The 23,846-nt window shown below is 42.8% G+C and overlaps 1 protein-coding gene across 5 annotated transcripts in view; it reads left to right on the top strand.

Annotated features, from left to right (window-relative positions):
- TAF1 (TATA-box binding protein associated factor 1) overlaps positions 1-23,846 on the top strand; it is a 596,267-nt gene that overhangs the window by 192,223 nt on the left and 380,198 nt on the right. For all 5 annotated transcript variants that reach the window (XM_033945528.1, XM_033945529.1, XM_033945526.1 and 2 more), the window contains one exon: positions 7,929-8,056. In XM_033945528.1, coding sequence (XP_033801419.1) covers positions 7,929-8,056 — 128 coding nt within the window. The remainder of the gene's footprint in view (positions 1-7,928; positions 8,057-23,846) is intronic.

Here is a 23,846-nt window from a genome sequence, read left to right as displayed (position 1 = left end):
TCTAAAGATGTCTTCAATTGTGGAAACCGTGGGTCCCAAGCACTGGGAGGCACCACCAACACTCCTGCCCCTTCTTTTCGGCATATTCAAGAGGTAAGGAAGACACTCTCAGGCGTCCTTCCAGCATCAGACAGCAGCAGCCATCTTGGATCCTACTCTTTTCTATTGGTCCATAGCCATTTTTATCGCTCCTTTCAGCTTAGACCACTGTCTTTCCACTTCTCTTATGTCCTCCCATCCTAACGGCTCTTTCTTCAGGTACTCTCTCATTGCATTAAAGTCCGTACGTTTGAAATCTAGGACTTTAAGTATCATGCGGCTGCCCTCCACTTTAGCCTTTATATCAAACCAAACCGTTTGATGATCGCTACTTCCCAGGTGAGCACTCACTCGAACATTAGAGATACTCTCTCCATTTGTGAGGACCAGATCAAATATCACTTTTTCCCTCATGGGTTCCGTCACCATTTGTCTGAGCAGAGCCTCTTGAAAGGCATCCACAATCTCCCTACTTATTTCTGATTCCGCAGATGGAACATTCGAGTCTGCATCTGGCAGGTTGAAATCTCCCAGCAGCAGCACCTCCTCTTTCCCTCCAAACTTTTGGATATCCACAATCAGATCCTTATCAATTTGTTTCAAAGTTGGTTCTGCAGACGGAATGAATCTGCTTGACTGAATCTCTGATGGTAAGGAATCCTCATAAGACACTAATGAAACTTGAAGTGCCCATTGATTCAATGACCTCAATATAAGAACATAAAAATTGCCGCTGTTGGGTCAGACCAGTGGTCCATCGTGCCCACCAGTCCGCTTGTTGCTGGGCCCTCTATCTCTTGTGCAACTTGTTACTATTGTTCCTGGTCCAAAAACATCTAGACACATAACATAACATAACATTGTACTTGTTGACCACGTAACCATTAGTTCAACGTGGTTTACAAAAAATTACTAAAGAAAATTATAATTCATGGAATAAAGAGAATTAGTTGGTCAGGTATTTAGAAAATAAATAGGTTTTCAAATGTGATCTAAAGTCTTTATAAGAGTGAGCTGCTAGCAACAAAGCTCAAAATTCTTTATCATGAAGGGCCGCATGGGATGCCAAAGTGTGATTGAGAAATTTTATACTTTTACAACCCTGGATTGAAAGAGAGTTAAACAAAGGATGGGTTCTTCTTCTATGTGTGTATAACGCCAAGGAAAATCTATTCACCAAGTAAAGAGGGGCTGTGGCTTAGAGATCTTTGTAACAGAAGCAGCCCAACTTAAACAACGTAACGTGATCATATTTCTTTAGGCCATAGATTATTCTGACCGCTGTGTTCTGTATCAGTACAAGTCTCATTAACTCTTTCTTAGTAATTGTCAAATAAATAATATTACAATAATCAAGGAGACTTAATAAAAGCGATTGAACCAATAATCTAAAAACAGCAAATTCAAAGTAAGATCTAATAGTTCATAATTTCCATAGGGTGAAGTAGCTTTTATGTACTACAGCATCTACCTGAGTTTTCATAGTGAGTTGCTGGTCCAAAATAACTCCTAGTATTTTAATTGTTGAGATCATTCACGGCATCCTTCCTCCCCTAATCCCACTATCCTTTAACTCCTCGAGTCCTGACTCCCCCAGACCCGCCCAAAGATACAAACTATCCTTCCCCTCTCTAAACGGTATTCTCTATGCAGGTAAACTTGGAAAATCACTTCTCTTCAAAATCACAGGTCTTTGGAACGACCTTACTATCCCGCTGCGGAACCTGGGCTCCCTCCAATTATTCCGCAAGCAACTGAAAACTTGGCTCTTCTCTAACATGTAATTCTAATGTCCCCCTTACTCTTCCTTGCTATATATAAGCTCATGTAAACCTTTTCCTTTCTCTTCTTATATTTTAAGTTCTTGTAAATGGTGCCAAGCTCCACTTCCGTGGAGATGATGCGGTATATAAACTTAAGGTTTAGTTTAGATTGTATATGAAATTGAATTTATGCTGATAGATGGTTCAAAAGGTACTTTGCTAGAGGACACCACAAAAAAATTAGTTTTGTCTGAATTTAATTTAAGTTTAAATTGTTGCATCCAGACATTCATCTGTTGTATTACGGCTTCAATTTTGATGATGATCTGAGACAAAACTGAAATTAAATGGTATGACAATTGTTATGTCATCAGCATAGCTAAACAATCCTATGTCCAGATTACTCAAACATGAGCCTAGCGACGATAAATAAATATTAAATAATGTAGGTGAAAGAGGTGATCCTTCAGGAACGCCGCATGGATTCTTCCAGGTGATAGAAAGTTGAGTCCTAAACCTAACTTGATAAAGTCTGGTTTCCAAAAATCCCCTAAACCATGAATAAATTTTCCTTGGAGACCTAGAGCATTCAAGCAAATTAGTAAATTAGAATGGTCCACAAGATCAAAGGCGCTACTAAGATCGACATACATAAATGGTGGCTCAGTGCTAAGTTGAACTGCTGACAAATGGTGACGGAACCCACGAGGAAAAAAGCGATATTGGATCTTATCCTCACAAATGGAGAGAATATCTCTAATGTTCGAGTGGGTGCTCACCTGGGAAGTAGCGATCATCAAACGGTTTGGTTTGATATAACGGCTAAAGAGGAGGGCGGCCGCACGTTACTTAAAGTCCTAGATTTCAAACGTATGAACTTTAATGCAATGGGAGAGTACCTGAAGAAAGAGCTGTTAGGATGGAAGGACATAAGAAAAGTAGAAAGACAGTGGTCTAAGCTGAAAGGAGCGATAAAAATGGCTATGGACCTTTATGTGAAGGAAATAAATAAAAACAAGAGAAAAAGGAAGCCGATATGGTTCTCCAAACTAGTGGCGAAGAAAATAAAGGCGAAAGAGTTGGCGTTCGTGAAATATAAAAAACCCCAAGAAGAGGAATGCAGAAAGGACTACAGGGTGAAACTGAAAGAAGCCAAGAGAGAGATACCTCTGGTGAAAGCACAGACGGAAGAACAAATGGCTAAAAATGTAAAAAAGGGAGACAAAATTTTTTTCAGATATATTAGTGAAAGGAAGAAGATGAAAAATGGAATTGCTAAACTAAAAGATGCTGGGAACTGATATGTGGAGAGTGATGAGGATAAAGCAAATGTGCTAAACAAATACTTCTGTTCTGTATTCACAGAAGAAAATCATGGAGAAGGAACGAGATTGTCTGGCAAAGTTACACGAGAAAATGGAATAGATTCTGCGCCGTTCACAGAGGAGAGTGTTTATGAGCAACTTGAAAAACTGAAGGTGGACAAAGCGATGAGACCGGACGGGATCCATCCCAGGATACTAAGGGAGCTCAGAGAGATTCTGGCGAGTACTATTAAAGACTTGTTCAACAAATCTCTGGAGACGGGAGTGGTTCCTGGGGATTGGAGGAGAGCGGATGTGGTCCCTATTCACAAAAGTGGTCACAGGGATGAAGCAGGAAACTAAAGGCCGGTGAGCCTCACTTCGGTTGTTGGAAAAATAATGGAAGTGTTGCTGAAAGAAAGGACTGTGTACTTCCTTGAATCTAATGGGTTACAGAATCCGAGGCAACATGGCTTTACAAAAGGTAAATTGTGCTAAACGAACCTGATTTAATTTTTTGATTGGGTGACCAGAGAGCTGGATTGAGGACATATGCTAGATGTAAATTACTTAGATTTCAGCAAAGCCTTTGATACGGTTCCTCATAGGAGGCTGTTGAACAAACTTGAAGGGCTGAAGTTAGGACCCAAAGTGGTGAACTGGATTAGAAACTGGCTGTCGGACAGACGCCAGAGGGTGGTGGTTACTGGAAGTCGCTTGGAGGAAGGAAAGGTGAGTAGTAGAGTTCCTTAGGGTTCGGTGCTGGGGCCGATCATGCTCAATATGTTTGTGAGTGACATTGCTGAAGGGTTAGAAGGAAAAGTGTGCCTTTTTGCAGATGATACCAAAATTTGTAACAGAGTAGACACCGAAGAGGGAGTGGAAAATATGAAAAAGGATCTGCAAAAGTTAGAGGAATGGTCTAATGCCTGGCAACTAAAATTCAATGCAAAGAAATGCAGAGTAATGCATTTGGGGATTAATAATCGGAAAGAACCGTATATGCTGGGAGGTGAGAAGCTGATATGCACGGATGGGGAGAGGGACCTTGGGGTTATAGTGTCCGAAGATCTAAAGGCGAAAAAACAGTGTGACAAGGCAGTGGCTGCTGCCAGAAGGATGCTGGGTTGTATAAAGAAAGGCATATAAAGAGAGGCCAGTAGAAAGAGACTGTATAAAGAGAGGCCAGTAGAAGGATGAAGGTGTTGATGCCCCTGTACAGGTCATTGGTAAGGCCCCACTTGGAGTATTGTGTTCAGTTTTGGAGATCGTATCTGGCGAAGGACGTAAGAAGACTTAAAGCGGTGCAGAGGAGGGCAACGAAAATGATAGGAGGCTTGTGCCAGAAGATGTATGAGGAGAGACTGGAAGCCCTGAATATGTATACCCTAGAGGAATGGAGGGACGGGGAGATATGATTCAGATGTTCAAATACTTGAAGGGTATTAACGTAGAACACAATCTTTTCCAGAGAAAGGAAAATGGTAAAACCAGAGGACATAATTTGAGGTTGAGGGGTGGTAGATTCAAGAGCAATGTTAGGAAATTCTACTTTACGGAGAGGGTGGTGGATGCCTGGAATGCGCTCCTGAGAGAGGTGGTGGAGAGGAAAACAGTGACGGAGATCAAAGAAGCGTGGGATGAACACAGAGGATCTAGAATCAGAAAATAATATTAAATATTGAACTAAGGCCAGTACTGGGCAAACTTGAACGGTCTGTGTCTGTATATGGCCATTTGGGAGATGATGGGCTGGAGAGGGCTTCAATGGCTGGGAGTGTTTAGATGGGATGGAGTAAGTTTTAACGGAGATTTCGGCAGTTGGAACCCAAGCACAGTACCAGATAGAGTTTTGGATTCTTGCCCAGAAATAGCTAAGAAGAAAAAATTAAAAAAATTTAAATTGAATCAGGTTGGGCAAACTGGATGGACCATTTGGGTCGTTATCTGCCGTCATCTACTATGTTACTGCCATTTTTTGTTCTTGGAACTTGCCCCTCAGTCTGCGACATTTTACACAGTAGTAAATTATAAAAGCAATACTACATTTTGTTCCCATGATCTACAATCATGCTGCTCTTACAGTGCCTTCTGTGAAGCGTCTATCTTAGTGTTTCACTTATTCATGATTGTGCTACACAAGTAGTGTTGCAATGTGGTGTCATCCTGGAACAATAAGTGGATTCTTCTCATCCACATCCAGTTTTGCTTGGGTGAGGTGGCTTCCAGCTCTCAAGAGGTATGGAATGGTATGATTCAGTTGAGGTGATAACTTGGCTTTGCCAAAGATGAATCCCACTTGGGATACTCCATCTGCATCTGTAGCTTTCAGATAAGCCACTGCTGCTATGGCCTTTTCAAAAGTGTCTGAGAAGATGCAGATTTCTCTGTGATAGATATTGCTGAGTGCTGTAGGAACATAAATGCGTGGGATGTGCTTAAGAACATAAGAATAGCCCTACTGGGTTAGACCAATAATCCATCAAGCCGAGTACCCTGTTCTCATAGAGGCCAATCCAGGTCACTAGTACCTGGCCAAAACCCAAGGTGTTGCAATATTCCATGCTACCAATACAGTGCAAGAAACTATGGACTTTTCTTCCAGGAACTTGTCCAAACCTTTTTTAAAACCAGCTATGCTATCCGCTCTTACCACATCCTCTGGCAATGCGTTCCAGAGCTTAACTATTCTCTGAGTGAAAAAAAATTTCCTCCTATTGGTTTTAAAAGTATTTCCCTGTAACTTAATTGAGTGTCCCCATGTCTTTGTAATTTTTGATGGAGTGAATAATCGATCCACTTGTACCTGTTCTACTCCACTCAGGATTTTGTAGACTTCTATCATATCTCTCCTTAGCCGTCTCTTTTCCAAGCTGAAGAGCCCTAACCGTTTTAATCTTTCCTCATACGAGAGGAGTTCCATCCCCTTAACCATCTTGGTCGCTCTTTTTTGAACCTTTTCTAGTGCCACTTTATCTTTCTTGAGATAAGGAGACCAGAATTGAACGCAATGCTCCAAATGAGGTCGCACCATGGATTGATACAGGGGCATTATGACATTCTTAGTCTTGTTAACCATCCCCTTTTTAATAATTCCCAGCGTCCTGTTTGCTTTTTTGGCCGCTGCCACTCATTGGGCAGAAAGTTTCATCGTATTGTCTACAGTGATACCCAGATCCTTTTCTTGGGCGCTAACCCCCAAGGTGGACACTAGCATCCGGTAACTGTGATTCAGGTTATTCTTTCCAATGTGCATCACTTTGCATTTGTCCACATTAAATTTCATCTGCTACTTGGACACGTAGTCTTCCAATTTCCTAAGGTCCGCCTGCAATTTTTCACAATCCGCATGCATTTTAACAACTTTGAACAGTTTAGCGTCATCTACAAAGTTAATCGCCTCACTTGTTATTCCAATTTCCAGATCATTTATAAATAAGTTAAATAGCACTGGTCCCAGTACAGACCCCAACGGCACTCTACTGTTTACTCTCCTCCATTGAAAAAAATGACCATTTAAACCTACTCTCTGTTTTCTATCCGATAACCAATTCCTAATCCACAACTGAACTTTGCCACCTATCCCATGACTCTTTAATTTTCTCAGGAGCCTCTCAGGAACTTTGTCAAAAGTTTTCTGAAAATCTAGATACACTACATCAACCATCTCACCTTTATCCACATGTTTATTCACACCTTTAAAGAAGTCAAGCAAATTTGTGAGGCAAGATCTCCCTTGGCTGAACCCATTCTGACTCTGTCTCATTAAATCATGTTTGTCTACGTGTTCCACAATTTTATAATCATTTCTACCATTTTGCCCGGCACCGAAGTGAGGTTTACCGGTCTGTAATTTCCCGGATCTCCCCTGGAGCCCTTTTTAAAAATCAGCGTAACATTGGCCACCCTCTAATCTTCAGATACTACAGATGATTTTAGTGACAGGTTACAGATCACTAACAGCAGGTCAGCATTTTCATGTTTGAGTTATTTTAGTACCCTGGGATGTATACCATCCGGTCCTGGCGATTTATCACTTTTTAACTTGTTGATTTGGCTCAGTACATCTTCCAGATTCATTGAGATTTCTTTCAGTTGCTCCGCATCATAACCCTTGAAAACCATTTCTGGTTCAGGTAGATCTCTTACATCTTGTTCGGTATAGATCGAAGCAAAGAATTCATTCAGTCTTTCCGCTATGGCCTTATTCTTCCTGAGCACCCGTTTTGCTCCTTGGTCATCCAGTTGTTCTAGAGTCTTTAAAAAATCTTTCCATTTCTCCCATTCTTGTTGCATCTCTTGACAATGGAACATCACGCTCAGTGCTTTGAGTGAGCTTTCTTAATAAGGGTCTCCATTGAATGGTTACTGGAGCCACGAACTCTAGGGCAGGGAAATTAATCTGCTTGGGAGGGGATGAAAGGGAGGGAAGGGGGATAAGTCGCTGTCAAGGGGAGTTCCTCCCCTAATAATATAGGGCCCTCCCAAGATCTGATAATGGAGGGTTAGGGGGATAGGGTTGAGGGTGTTAGTATTGTAATGATTTTTTTTTGTTATTGTTGCCATTGTCTAGGTAATTTCTGCAATTGTTAGATCACATCATGGGAGAGTGGGAAGGGGTTAGGAGGTTGAGAAATGAAGGGTTTCAGTATGGGAGGATTTGGGATGGTGGTAAAACAAACATTTTATGACTCCAGTGCCTTTCTTTTAGTTCTTTATTACCTGTAATAAATATAAAAACTGAATATCTGAATTGTGAATTTTGGAAAATTTGTTGGCTCTAGTAGCTTCTATTGTAATTCTTTTGTGGGTTCAATCATAGAGATTCCAGATGAAAAAGAAGAAACAACTTCAAATTCTCCATCTAAGGAAAATAAAAAAGAATCATCTTTAAAAAAGAGTCGAATTCTTTTAGGAAAAACAGGAGTTATTAAGGAGGAACCACAGCAGGTAAGAGAGAATTGAAGAATTCCAAAACCTGTTTTTTAAAATATGACTTCATGCCAGAAACTGATATTATGTGTTAAATTTGCACTAAAAAGCATTTATCCATAAGGTACATGATATTCAGTGAAAATAATGTTCTTAGGTTTTCTAGAATTATTAAAAATAAAAACTCACCTTTATTAAAGAACAGCTTTTTGAACTTAACAGACTTTGGAACTTACCTCTTTAATTACTGATTTTGATGTGCGGGAATTTTATAACAAGTTGCCTTAACAAGTTGCCTTAGCAAGTGCCTTTGCAAATCGCATTTGAGAAACACATTCGAAAGCAATAATAATAGTCTTACTGGGTCAGACCAATGGTCTATCAAGCCCAGTAGACCGTTCTCGTGGTGGCCAATCCAGGTCCCTAGTACCTGGCCAAAACCTAAGGAGTAGTAACATTCCATACAGAATCTCAAAGAATAGAACAAGATTCTAGAACCTCAAAAAGTAGCAACATTCCATGCTACCAATCTTCCTCAATAACAGACTATGGACGTTTCCTCCAGCAAATTGTCTAAACCTTTCTTAAAACCACCTACTCTATCCGCTCTTACCATAACCTCTGGCAATGCGTTCCAGAGCTTAACTATTCTCTGAGTGGAAAAAAATTTCCTCCTATTGGTTTTAAAAGGATTTCCTTGTAACTTCATTGAGTGTCCACTAGTCTTTGTAATTTTTGATGGAGTGAAAAATCGATCTGCTCGTACCGTTCTACTCCACTCAGGATTTTGTAGACTTCAATCATATCTCCCCTCAGCCGTCTCTCTTCCAAGCTGAAGAGCCTTAACCTATTTAGTCTTTTCTAATACGAGAGGAGTTCCATCCTCTTTATCATCTTGGTCGCTCTTCTTTGAAACTTAAGTGCCATTATATCTATCTTGAGATAAGGAGACCAGAATTGAACACAGTACTCCAGGTGAGGTCACACCACTGAGCGATACAAGGGCATTATAACATTATTATTCTTCTTAACCATCCCTTTTTTATTAATTCCTAGAATCCTGTTTGCTTTTGCGCTTGCTGCTGCACATTAGGTGAAAGGTTTTGTTGTGTTGTTTATGATGACAGATCCTTTACTTGGGCGCTAACCCCCCAAGGTGGACCCTAGCATCTGGTAACTGTGATTTGGATTATTCTTCCCAATGTGCATCACTTTGCATTTGTCTACATTAAACTTCATCTGCCATATGGACGTCCAGTCTTCCAGTTTCCTAAGGTCTGCCTGCCATTTCTCAAAATCTGCATGCGTTTTAACAACTTTGAACAGTTTAGTCTCATCTGCAAATTTAATCACCTCACTCGTTCCAATTTCCAGATCATTTATTGTCAAATATATTTTATTGAGCCCAACAAGAACAACAAACACAGAACACAGCAAAACAACAATACCAGCTCAGAGTTTCAACAATTACCAACCCACCCCATACCCCTTGAATCCCCCCCCAGTTCTCCTTCAAGCCACAGTGGGGAGAAGTTACCAAAAAGGAAAGATGTATACAAATACTCATCCAAGATCGAGGAACCTAACAACAAGCCTAGAACAACAAATTAACAGTTCAGTATGCAACTACGAGCAGCTGGTGTCATTGTATTCCAAAAGGGTTCCCAGGTACGCTTAAATGCCTGCCTGAGAATCGAGGAGAAATCCTGCACTCCCTGGCGCTCCCACATCTGAAGCGCCATAGAGAAGAGTCAGGAGCCTCCACCTCTAACCACTTGAACAAAATACACTTCAGAGCAATCAATACAGTCCACCATAGAAAAGCTGCAGCTCCAGGTCTTCGAGGGCGAAAGTGAAGAGAGGTTCAAGATCATTTATAATTAAGCTAAATAGCACTGGTCCCAGTACAGACCCCTGCGACACTCCACTGTTTACTCTCCTCCATTGAGAAAACTGACCATTTAACCCTACCCTCTGTTTTCTATCCAATAACTAATTCCTAATCCACAACTAAACTTTGCAACCTTTCCCATAACTCTTTAATTTTCTCAGGAGCCTCTCATGAGGAACTTTGTCAAAAGCTTTTTGAAAATCTAGATACGCTATATCAACTGGCTCACCTTTATCCACACCTTAAAGGAAGTAAAGAAAATTGGTGAGGTAAGATCTCCCTCGGCTGAACTCATGCTGACTCTGTCTTATTAAATCATGTTAGTCTATGTATTCCACAATTTTGTTTTTTATAATTGTTTCCATCATTTTGCCTGGCACTGAAGTCAGGCTTACCAGTCTGTAATTTCCCTGATCTCCCCTGGAGCCCCTTTTAAAAATCAGCATAACATTGGCCACCCTCCAATCTTCAGGTATTACAGACAATTTTAGTGACAGTTTACAGATCACTATCAGCAGGTCAGTAATTTCATGTTTGAATTATTTTAGTACCCTGGAATTTATACCATCCGGTCCTGGCGATTTATCACTTTTTAACTTGTCGATCTGGTTTAGTGAATCTTCCAGATTCACAGAGCTTTCTTTCAGTTGCTCCGCATCATCACCCTTGAAAACCATTTCCGGTTCAGGTAGATCTCTTACATCTTCTTCTATAAAGACTGAAGCAAAGAATTCATTCAGTCTTTCCGCTATGGCCTTATCCTCCCTGAGCGCCCTGTTTGCTCCTTGATCATACAATTGTCCTATGGATTCCCTCACAGGTTTTATGCTTTTGATGTACCTAAAAAAATTGTTATGAATTTTTGCCTCTTTAGCAATTTTCTCTTCATGTTCTCTCTTAGCTTTCTTTATCAATGCTTTTCATCTAGCTTGCCAGTGCTTGTGTCTCTTCTTATTTTCTTTATTCAAATCCCTTTTCCATTCTTTAAATCATGTTTTTTTGGCTTTAATAGCCTCTTTCACTTCACCTTTTAACTATGCCGACTCTCGTTTCTTCTTCTTTCCACCTTTACTGATACTTGGAATACATCTGGTCTGGGCTTTCACGATGGTATTTTTAAAAACATCCACACCTGGTTTACAGTCGTAACCTTTGCAACTGATCCTTTTAGGTTCTTTTTAACCATTTTCCTCATATTATAGTCACCCTTTCAAAAATTAAATCCCTCTACAGTAGATTTTTTTTGTGATGTTACTGCCGGTATCAGCTCAAATTTGATCACGTTATGATCACTGTTTCCCAGCGGACCCGCCACAGTTAACTCTTGTACTATGCCTTGCATTCCACTAAGGACCAAATCTAAAATAGCTCCCCCTCTTGGTTCCCAAACCAGTTGCTCCAAGAAGCAGTCACACTCACACACAACAGATGAAAAGTGTGGAAAAAAACCTCAGTTCTGCTTCTTAGGTAAAAAACCCCACTTAGTGAAAATACGCAAATCTGTTGTTATACTTCAGTAACATGAAAAATATACTCTCAGTTGGCAAAGGAGATCCTTTGCGGTGGTGGGTCCCCCTTTTTCCAAACCAAATACACAATTACTGTGTAAGTCCAATATCCTATAAGGGTGAAAGAACAATAGATTTAGCTTGAATGTTGTGCTCTCCTGAAGCATACAGATTGTCCTCCAAACGAACTCCAATTCAGGGCACTCCAAGCCCTGGGCATTCAGTTCTAATCTCCTTATCTCAAGAAAGATATAGCGGCACTAGAAAAGGTTCAAAGAAGAGCGACCAAAATGGTAAAGGGGATGGAACTCCTCTCGTATGATGAAAGACTAAAAAGGTTAGGGCTCTTCAGCTTGGAAAACAGACGGCTGAGGGAAGAGATGATTTAAGTTTACAAAATCCTGAGTGGAGTAGAATGGGTACGAGCGGATTGATTTTTCACTCTGTCAAAAATTACAAAGACATGGGGATACGTGATTAAGTTACAGGGGAATCCTTTTAAAACCAATAGGAGGAAATGTTTTTTCACTCAGAGAGTAGTTAAGCAACAGAATGTGTTGCCAGAAGTTGTGGTAAGAGCAGATAGCATAGCTGGTTTTAAGAAAGATTTGGACAATTTCCTGGAGGAAAAATCCATAGTTTGTAATTGAGAAAGACATGGGGGAAGCCACTGCATGCCCTGGATCAGTACCATGGAATGTTGCTACTCTGAGTTTTGGCTAGGTACTAGTGACCTGAATTGGCCACCGTGAGAACAGGCTACTGGGCTTAATGGAATGTAGGTCTGACCCAGTAAGTCTATTGTTATGTTCTTGGAAATAGTGACTGGATTCATCCACCACTGAAGAGATTAGTGAAATTATGGAGTGACTTTATTCCCCTTTGTTAAAGGGTCGAGGGCTTGAGACCACTGGGAATGTAGAGTCTCAGTCTCAGCACCTTGAGGTTGTGCGTTCAAATTCCATTCTGCTCCTTGTGACTCTGGGCAAGTCACTTAATCCCCCATTACCCCAGGTACATTAGATAGAGTGTGAGCCTACTGGAACAGACAGGGAAAAATGCTTGAGTACCTGAATGTACACCACTTAGGTTATAAATGATATATAAATGCTAAAAAAATAGAAACCACTGTGCAGTGGCGTACCAAGGGGGGGGCGGGAGGGGCGGTCCGCCCCGGGTGCCAGCCCTGAAGGGGTGCTCCCGGCCTTGCCGTTCAGTCCCCCCCCCACCCCCGAAGGACCGCTCGCCCCACTGACCTTCCTGCACCACCTGTGAAGCAGCCCGCAGCAGGATCGCGACATCAGCGATCCCTGAGCTGCTTGGGCGCTGCTTCCTGCGCTGCGGTCCAGCCCCTCCTTTGATGTCAGAGGAGGGGCGGGACCGCGGCGCAGGAAGCAACGCCTAAGCAACGCAGGGATCGCTGACATCGCGATCCTGTTGCAGCTGCTTCATAGGTGGTGCAGGAAGGTCAGTGGGGCGAGCGGTCCTTCGGGGGTGGTGGAGGGGGACTGAACGGCAAGGCCGGGAGCATAGGTAGTACTGCTTCATAGGTGGTGCGGGGAGGCCAGGGGGGCAAGCGGTCCTTCGGGGTGGGGCGGGCGGGCAGGCAGGCAGGCTTTCAAGGGGGAAGGGGGGTGACAGGCAGGCAGGCAGGCCTTCAAGGGGGGACAGGCCTTCAAGGGGGGGGGGACAGGCAGGCCTTCAAGGGGGGGACAGGCCTTCGGGGGTGTGTGCAGACCTTCAAGGGGGAGGGACAGGCCTTCAAGGGGGGGCAGGCAGGCCTTCAAGGGGGGGACAGGTCTACAAGGGGGTGGGACAGGCCTACAAGGGGGTGGGACAGGCCTACAAGGGGGTGGGACAGGCCTTCAAAGGGGGGGCAGGCCTTCAAGGGGGGGACAGGCCTTCAGGGGGGGTGCAGGCCTTCAGGGGGGGTGCAGGCCTTCAGAGAGGGTGCAGGACTTCAGGGGGTGCAGGACTTCGGGGGGGGTGCAGACCTTCAAGGGGGTGCAGGCCTTCAAGGGGGGGACAGGCCTTCAGGGGGGGTGCAGACCTTCAAGGGGGGGACAGGCCTTCAAGGGGGGACAGGAAGGCAGGCCTACAAGGGGGGGACAGGCCTACAAGGGGGTGGGACAGGCCTTCGGGGGGGTGCAGGCCTTCGGGGGGGTGCAGACCTTCAAGGGGGGGGGGACAGGCCTTCGAGGGGGGGACAGGCCTACAAGGGGGTGGGACAGGCCTTCAAGGGGGATGCAGGCCTTCAAGGGGGGACAGGCAGACCTTTAAGGGGACAGGCCTTTGGGGGGGACCCTGGTTTAGAAGTACACGGAGGGAAGGGGGTGTTCAAAGAGACGTGCATATGCCAAACTTTGGGGGGGGGGAAGAAATAATGGGTCTGAAAATAGAGGAGAGGGAGAGAGATGATGGACCATGGGATTTAGGGAGGGAAGGAACAGAAAGGGAGAGAAATTGGACACAAGGGATGGTGTGGAGGAGGGATAGAGATACTGGATAGGAGGGTAATTGGGAAAAGAAAGGGAGAGATGGTGGACTCTGGGGTGGTGGGGAAGGAGAGAGAGATGCCGGATGAAAGGGTAGTTAAGAAAAGGTGGATCTGTGGAGGGAGATGAAAAAAAGGAAAGATACCAGACTTCCTGGGGAGGGAAGGGAAATGGAAAGGGAGGACAGAGTTGGCAGATGGATGGTTAGCATGCAGAAAGAAGAAAGAAGGAGACCCTGGCATGCAAGTTATCAGAAGAAAACCAGAGCCTTGGACCAACAAGATTTGAAATATAACCAGACAACAAAAGGTAGAAAAATTAATTTTATTTTCTGTTTTGTGATTATAATATGTCAGATTTGAAATGTGTATCCTGCCAGAGCTGGTGTTGGACTGCAAACGTGAGCTAGGATTTAAAAGAGAGAGGAAAAGTCCTTTTTATTTCTTTATTTTATTTACACCACAACGCCAGTATGGTTAGGAGAAGCCAAAGGGGGTGAAAAAGCTATAAAACCCACCAGGAGTTTTGAAAAAAATCACCCAACTGGGCAGGAAAATTGAATTGAAAAACCAATTCAATAGGCTGAATCGAATTGAAATTTTTTTTCCTGAATCTGGCAGCATTAGTTTGCGCTACTGTTTTAGACTTTAGGACCTGGGATTGGGGAGAGATGCATCCTCAGTACTTTATAATGCAAGTGAAACGAGGATTTGGTCAGACTTTTGAAGGGTCTGCAGAAAAAAAATATTGTATAGGCCGGGGACATGAGACAGCAGGAAATGGGAACTTTTCTTCCTTCTATTTTTGTGAATGGAAAGGCTGAGGATGTCAGAGAGTTCAGTTAAAATATGTGCTTTATAAGAAAATATAATAATGTGTTTTATAAAGTTTATAGCATAGCTGGCCTACCCAGTGAGGTGTTCCTAGTGGTGGTGGTGGCAGCGTGTCAATGTGTTGAGAGGAAGAGGTGGTCTGGGAAATTCTGCTGAGCAAACTCCGGGCCCATTTCCACCCCCCAGTTGGTCCACTCCATTCAACTGGTTCACACACTGAGTGGGTCTTTGGGTGTTGTTTTGGGATCTCTTCCAGTGGTTTATCAGTATCTCCTTCTGGTCCAAGGAAGGAAACTTTGTTATCCTTAGCATTGACCTACAGAATATGTTTGTAACAGCGCTGCTTGTGTGGCATTAGGCTATGTAGTGATTGAAAGAAAAAAAAAGACCTTTGCACATTTTTGCACTATATGGTGGGTGTATGAGGAGATTCACATTTCCTGCACAGCTAAGTCCATGTGAAGTTACCTTGTGCTGTATTTGACATCTAGCAAGGTCTCTGTTTGAAAGGAAAGATCTAAACTTAAAAATGAAGTGGCCAGAAGTTATGGTAAAAGCAGATAGTGTAGCTGGTTTTAAGAAAGATTTGGACAAATTCCTGGAGGAAAAGTCCATAATCTGTTATTAAGACATGGGGGAAGTTCTGCTTGCCCTAGATCGGTAGCATGGAATGTTGTTACTCTTTGGGTTTTGACCAGTTATTAGTGTCCTGGATTGGCTACCATGAGAATGGGCTACTGGGCATGATGGACCATTGTCTGACCCAGTTAGGCTATTCTTATGTTATGTTCTCATCTGTAGGGGCCTTTGTTTTCACTTCTTATTTTAATGTATTTTTTTTCTGGGAACTTATCAGTGTTTTTTATAATGGGAACAAAAATGGAAGAGAATTAATGTATGTGGGATGAGGGGGTAACTAATTTCTTCAGCTAAATAATTCAATCCACCTCAAACAGACATAGGAGAACTCACGCACCATTCACACACCCTCGAACCAAAAACGTCAAAAGAAAAAAACTGTTCGACAACCTCCTAGCCATTCGAGCTGCAACACTCGACCCCCAACTCTACAACCAATTGACATCGACCACAGACTGCAAAACCTTCAAAAAGAAATAAAAACCCTTCTATTCAAAAAACACATAAAACCGAACTAACACAATCAGAACTGTCCCAAGCATCACCTGCAACTATCCATATGTACTTCTGATGTCATGACAATTCAGACATAATTTGTTATGTTATGTTTGGAATATAAGAAAATTTTCACTGCATATTTCTATTCTGACCATTTATTCCGTTTCATGGTCATTACAAAAAATATTTTTTTACATGGGAGGGGGGTGTCAAAAAATGATGGGCTCCGGGTGCCACATACCCTAGGTACGCCACTGCCACTGTGGCACCCTGAGATGTAGAAGAGCAAATAGTGCAGTATGAACTGTGGATGCTATATGACTTATGAACTGCATCATCTGGCTGGTTGGCTGGCAGCGTTTGCAAATTGGATACTTGATTGCAAAGATGAATTACTACTCCTACTCTTAATTATTTCTATAGTGCTACCAGATGCACGCAGTGCTGCACAGAGTCACAAAGAATTAGAAAACAGTCCCTGCTCGAAAGAGCCTACAATCTAAACAGACAAGACAGACAAACAGGATGTCATGGATACAGTTAAGAGGAATGGTTAATCAGCGGGCTGGGTGGCAGGGCACAGGAGTAGGGTTAAGGATTGAAAGTTATATCAAAAAGGTGGGCTTTCAGTCTGCTTTTAAACAAGGGAAAGGGCTTGATAGAAAAACTTGGGTAATTTATTCCAGGCATAGGAGGCAGCTAGATGAAAGGAACAAAGTCTGGAATTGGTAGTGGAGAAGAAGGGTAATGCTAAGAGTGACTTAACTGAGGAACAGAGTTCTCTGGGAGGTGTATAAGGAGAGAGAAGTGAGGAAAGATATTGAGGGGCAGCTGAATGAACACACTTATAGGTCAGCAATAAGATCTTGAACTGTATGCGATGGCAGATAGGGAGCCAGTGAAGTGACTTAAGGAGGGAGTGATATAAGCATAGTGAGGTTGTTAAAAGATGAGTCGTGCAGTAGAGTTTTGCACAGATTGCAAGGAGAAGAGGTGACACTGCGGGAGTACCAGTTAGGAGTAGATTGCAGTAACCTGAGGTTACGAGAGCTTGGACAAGGATCCGAGTACTGTGCTTAGAGAGGAAGGGGCAAATTTTGGTGATATTGAAGAGATAGAAGCGACAGGTCTTAGCAGCTTGTTGGATATGCTTAGAAAATGAGAGGTCAGAATCGAAGACCACTCCAAAGCTGCAAGCAGAGGAGACTGGAACAATGACAGTATTATTTACCAAGATGGAGAAAGGAAGAGGAGGAGGAGGAGGAGCAGAGGGTTTAGGAGGAAGGAGGAGGAGCAGCTCAGTCTTGGACATATTTAGTTTCAGATGATGGCAGGACATCCAGGCAGCAATGTCAGCCAAACAAGCAGAGACTTTTTCTTGGACTTTAGGTGAAATTTCAGGTGTAAAGAGATAGATCTGGGAGTCATCGGCACATAGGTGATACTGGAAGCCATGGGAGGAGATCAGGGCACTGAGGGAAGAGGTGTAGAGAGAGAAGAGGTCCTAAGACAGAACCCTGGGGTACACCAACCACTAGTGGGGTAGAGCAGAAGATGACCCACCAACACATAAAGGTGCGTTGGGAAAGGTAGGAGGCAAACCAGGAGAGGACAGATTCAAATTGTCTTGTCTCTGTTGTGGAACATAAGCTCTCAGCTGATTTGTGTCCAAAATTGCTCCTATAAACTGGAGACGTTGTGAAAGTTTTAGCTGAGACTTTGGAAAATTTACTTTGAACCCCAATTGTTGAATAAATTGTATGGTCTTTTTTATTGCCAAGAAAACTGCTTGAGGAGATGAGGATTTGATTAACCAATCGTTCAGATAAGGAAAAACTTGGAGACCATATGAGCGAAGTGCTGCTGCAACCACCACCAGACATTTTGTGAAAACTCTTGGAGATGATGCTAGGCCAAAATAAAGAATCTTGTATTGATAATGTTGATGAGCTATTCTGAATTGAAGAAACTTTCTGTAATTTGGGTGAATGGAAATGTGAGAATAAGCTTATTTGAGGTCTAGAGAGCATAGCCATTTGTTTTGATCCAAAAGGGGATATAATGTCACCAGAGTCAACATGCAGAATTTTTCTCTGCCGAGATATTGTTGAGATTTTGGAGATCGAGAATTGAACGTGTACCTCCTGTCTTCTTTGGAATTAGAAAATACTTGGAATAAAACCCCTGATCTTTTTGGTTAGGAGGAATTTCCTCTTTGGGATTTAACTGAAGTAAAGTGTCTATTTCCTGAAGAAGAAGGGTCGTCTGCTGAGATGTAAAGGAAGCTATTTTCTGTTTTCCCTGCCTTATGTTTTTTCCATGATTGTTTTGCTTTCTTTAATGATTTTGTATTTCACTTTCCTTTCTTTCCTTGTGTTTATGGGTATGTTAAGTTTGTCACAAGTCCTCTCGGACTTATTGTTAATTATTGTATTATTCCCTAAATATTGTAATTTTATTATGTTCATCGCTTAGAAACAAGATTAAGCGATTAATCAAAAATCTCATGAAACTTGAGGACTCTCTTGGAGGGTAGTTTGGTGGAATGGAAACAAAATGAAGGGAGAACCCTTCCTGTATAACTTTTATTGTTAAATATGTTTTATTGAGCTCAACAGGAAAAGGAAACAATAACCACAGCTGAATACAGAAACCAAGCTCACTTTGTTAACAAACGTTATACCCCCCCATTCCACCCCTTGCCCCCCCACCCCCTAGTCCTCCTTCAAGCTATAAACCAAAGTGGAAACCAGTAAAAGAAAGGTGTACATAAATTCACAGAAATACAGAGTACTTAGGAAAATGTCAAGGACAACAGATCAACAGTTTAATAATTGACTACGAGCTAAGAACCTTCATGACAGAACCTTCATGTTCCAAGCAAGCAGACAGCAATCCTGGCTGGGAAACTACATAAATAGAGCCAGGCAGACCTACGGCGCATTTTGAAAATTAATTAAAACCGTTCTATTTGACAAATTCATCACCTAAACAGATGTCCTTTACTCACTATGATATTTCCCCTTTGCAAACCTGATGTAATTTCTCATGTATCTCCTATTTCTTATGTAACATTTCTCTTCTTGCATTCTGTAATTTGCTAATTGTCCAGCCTTCTTTCAATGTGAACCGCCTAGAAGTTATTTGACTATGGCGGTATAGAAAAATAAAGTTATTATTATTATTATTACTAAGGGAGTCATGGTATTCCAAAAAGGCTCCCAGGCACTCTGAAAAGAGCGCCCTCGTAAGGAGGAAAATTCCAAGACATCCCATCTTTCCCACTGCTGGAGTGTAAGCCTGCGGCAACGCCAGAGGGAATAGTCAGGAGCATCCGCTTTCAGCCATTTGAGTAGAATGCATTTCAGAGCAACCAGGACTGTCCACCTGAGAAAAGTAGCAGCTCCTCGTTTCCGAGGATAATAATGTAGCGAGGCACCAAATAAAAGCAAAGGAGAGCGCTGTATAGTAATATTCCAGATGGTGCTCTACAAAAAGGAATATAGTTATTCAAAAGGATTGAATATTAGGACAGGTCCAAAACATATGTCCCAATCCAGCTTCCGGTGCATGACATCGAAGACATTCAGCCGATGGTCTGAACCCAAAGAGGTAAGCCCTCTTAGGAGAAATGTACAATCTTAATATCAGCTTATAGTGTTGTTCCCAAAAAGTGGCATACTTTCGTAAGGCAGATAGTTTTTTTTACAGCGTGTAAAATCATATCATCAGTTAGTGCTTTATTGAGATCACAGGCCCACGCATCGTGCAATCTATCATGGTCAAGCAAGGGAGACTCATCTTTCAAATGTATGTGATGAAACTTAAGAGGAACTGGGAGCTGCGATCCAATAGTATATGCAGTAGACAATAATTCCTGACAGGATGCTGTTAAATGGCAAGAAGGTAAAGAAGAACCGTGAACAAGCAAATTGATAGTGGAATGCCGGTGGACATAATTTATTTGGACTTCCAGAAAGCATTCGACAAAGTTCCGCATGAAAGACTTCTCAGGAAACTACAAAGCCATGGAATAGAGGGAGATATACAAAGGTGGATAGGCAAATGGCTGGAAAACAGGAAGCAGAGAGTGGGCATAAATGGGAAGTTCTCAGACTGGGAGAAAGTGACTAGTGGTGTGCCCCAGGGCTCGGTACTTGGGCCGATTCTATTTAATATATATATCAATGACCTGGAAGGCGGAATATCCAGTGAGATCATTAAGTTTGCAGACGACACAAAGCTATGCCGGGAAATCAGATCGCAGGAAGATAGCGAGGAACTCCAGAGCGACTTGTATCAGCTAGAGAAATGGGCAGAGCAATGGCAGATGAAGTTCAACGTGGAGAAATGCAAAGTAATGCATTTAGGTAGTAAGAATAAGGAACACGAGTATAGAATGTCAGGAGCAACTCTGGGTAAGAGCGAACAAGAAAAGGACCTGGGTGTACTGATAGATAGGACCCTGAAGCCGTCGGCACAATGTGCGGCAGCGGCAAAGAAAGCAAACAGAATGTTGGGCATGATAAAGAAAGGAATCACGAGTAGATCGGAGAAAGTCATAATGCCGCTTTATAGAGCAATGGTCAGACCACACTTGGAATACTGTGTACAACATTGGTCTCCCAACCTAAAGAAGGATATAAAACTGCTGGAGAGGGTGCAGAGACGAGCAACGAAACTAATAAGAGGTATGGAGAAATTGGAATACGAGGAACGACTCAAGAAACTGGGATTGTTCTCCCTTGAGAAGAGGAGGCTGCGAGGGGACATGATAGAGACGTTCAAAATACTGAAAGACATCGATAAAATAGAGCAGAAAAACAAATTATTTACATTGTCCAATGTGACACGGACAAGAGGACATGGTTTGAAGCTAAGGGGTGACAGGTCCAGGACAAATGTCAGGAAGTTCTGCTATACGCAGCGAGTGGTGGACGCATGGAATGCTCTTCCACAGGAGGTTATTAAGGAATCCACTGTGCTAGGATTCAAAGGCAAATTAGATGCACATCTCCTTATGAGAGGCATAGAGGGATATGGGTGATTAGAACAATCAGGTGTATACCTGACTGGGCCTCCGCGTGTGCGGATCGCCGGACTCGATGGACCATGGGTCTGATCCGGAGATGGCAATTCTTATGTTCTTATGTTCTTATGTAATATAGTGATGAATCTGCATATAGGCAAAGCCATCTGTGTGAGGGAGATCAAAATCTTCTTGCAGCTGAGTAGACACCGAAGAGGGGGTGGAAAATATGAAAAAGGATCTGCAAAAGTTAGAGGAATGGTCTAATGCCTGGCAACTAAAATTCAATGCAAAGAAATGCAGAGTAATGCATTTGGGGATTAATAATAGGAAAGAACCGTATATGCTGGGAGGAGAGAAGCTGATGTGCACGGACGGGGAGAGGGACCTTGGGGTGATAGTGTCCGAAGATCTAAAGGTGAAAAAAACAGTGTGATAAGGCAGTGGCTGCTGCCAGAAGGATGCTGGGCTATATAAAGAGAGGCGTAGTCAGTAGAAGGAAGAAGGTGTTGATGCTCCTGTACAGGTCATTGGTAAGGCCCCACTTGGAGTATTGTGTTCAATTTTGGAGACCGCATCTGGCGAAGGACGTAAGAAGACTTGAGGCGGTCCAGAGGAGGTTGACGAAAATGATAGGAAGCTTGCACCAGAAGACGTATGAGGAGAGACTGGAAGCCCTGAATATGTATACCCTAGAGGAAAGGAGAGACAGGGGAGATATGATTCAGACGTTCAAATACTTGAAGGGTATTAATGTAGAACAAAATCTTTTTCAGAGAAAGGAAAATGGTAAAACCAGAGGACATAATTTGAGGTTGAGGGGTGGTAGATTCAAAGGCAATGTTAGGAAATTCTACTTTACGAAGAGGGTAGTAGATGCCTGGAATGCGCTCCCGAGAGAAGTGGTGGAGAGTAAAACGGTGACTTGAGTTCAAAGAAGCGTGGGATGAACACAGAGGATTTAGAATCAGAAAATAATATTAAATATTGAACTAAGGCCAATACCGGGCAGACTTGCACGGTCTGTGTCTGTATATGGCCGTTTGGTGGAGGATGGGCTGGGGAGGGCTTCAATGACTGGGAGGGTGTAGATGGGCTGGAGTAAGTCTTAACAGAGATTTCGGCAGTTGGAACCCAAGCACAGTGCAGGGTAAAGCTTTGGATTCTTGCCCAGAAATAGCTAAGAAGAAAAAATTAAAAATTTAAATTGAATCAGGTTGGGCAGACTGGATGGACCATTTGGGTCTTTATCTGCCGTCATCTACTATGTTACTATGTTCCATCGTCCTCAACCAATTGGAACAAATAATGAATCCCCCTTGCTTCCCATCGAGCAAAACTGGGCCCCATCCATCCCAGGAAGAAAATTACCGTTGAAACATTTAGGCAAGAAAAGAGAAATAGTAGGACTGACAGAATGAAACTTACAGACCCAATGCCAGACCCAGTGCAGGGGACGGTGCAGTACCATGCGGGGAAGAAACCCAGGCTGAGAAGAAGGAACAGAATGAAGATATGCACTAAAATGAATCTTTTGAAAACAGAAAAGCTCCAAGGAAGTGTTAGTAAAAGTAGAAGTGCCCCAAAATAGATCATTTATATGGCGCATGCCACAACCGACTGTCAAGAAATGAATATTTAGCAATCCCAGTCCACCCTTATACCAAGGAGTGGCCGCCAGCTGATAAGGGAGTTGAGCTCTTCTTCCCGCCGAAAGGAATCGCTGAACCAAGCACTCTATCCACTTTTCATCCTTAGAGGTCAAGTAAAAAGGGAGTATCTGAAAGACATACAACCAACATGGAACAATAAGCATGTTGTATAAGCTCACCCGACCAAGAAGCGAAAGCGGAAGACTCCATAACTGTAAATGATCATAAGATCTTGAAAAAGCGGTTCCAAATTCAATGAATACAAACGAGAAAGGTCGAGCGGGATAAGAACCCCCAAATATTTCAACAAGGACGCCACCCACTGCAAAGGAAAAGAACCTCTCCAAGCGATACAAACATTAGGGCTAGAAGGCAATGCGACCGATTTATCTAGATTAAGGGAAAGGCCAAAGTAAAAGCCAAATTCAGAGATAAGATCCAACGCAGATAGTAAGGAAACCTCCGGATCAGTAAGAATCAAGAACATATCATCTGCGAAGGCTAAAGTCTTTAAGTTCACTCCTGCAACATGAAGACCTCGCACATCATCAAAAAGACATAAAGTACAGAGTAAAGTTTCCAAAGAAAGAAGAAAAAGTAAAAGGGAAAGGGGACAGCCCTGCCTAGTACCGCGTAAGATGAGAAAGGAATCCATGCGGGTTCCATTAACTGACAAGGATGCCCGCGGATTAGAATATAAAGAACGCACCGCACTAAGATAGAATCCCCCAATCCCAACGTACTCAAGAGTATGAAACAGAAAGGACCAATGAATGCTATCAAAGGCCTTAGAAGCATCTAAACTGACAAACAAAGCTGGAATGCGGTGATGCTGACAATGAGCGAGCGCAAAAGAACCTTCCGCATATTGCAAACTGACTGGTGGCCACAAATGAAACCAACCTGGTCCTTGTGAATTACTGAAGGAAGATGGAGAGCTAGTCGATCAGCCAGCATACGAAAAAGAAGCTTAAGATCAACGTTAATCAAAGATATCGGGCGATAGGAACCAGGGTCATCGGCCCCCTTATCCAGCTTCAACAACAAAGTGATAAGTGCCTCGTTAGCATAACGGGGGAAGGAACCATGAGAAATGACGGTATTAAAATAGGATAACAAGGGGCCGCACAATTGGGGAGAAAGAATGTGATAAAATTCCCCAGGAAAGCCATCCGGGCCTGGGGCCTTGCCAGGGCATAGGGCCTTAATAGCTGAGTGTAATTCCTGTGCCTGGAAAGGACAATTAAGGTTGAATGCTACATC

This window comes from Geotrypetes seraphini, chromosome 5 (assembly GCF_902459505.1).
Source record: "Geotrypetes seraphini chromosome 5, aGeoSer1.1, whole genome shotgun sequence".
NCBI classification, from domain to species: domain Eukaryota; kingdom Metazoa; phylum Chordata; class Amphibia; order Gymnophiona; family Dermophiidae; genus Geotrypetes; species Geotrypetes seraphini.
Note: the sequence above shows the minus strand (reverse complement) of the source record. Positions and strands in the feature narration are given on the sequence as shown.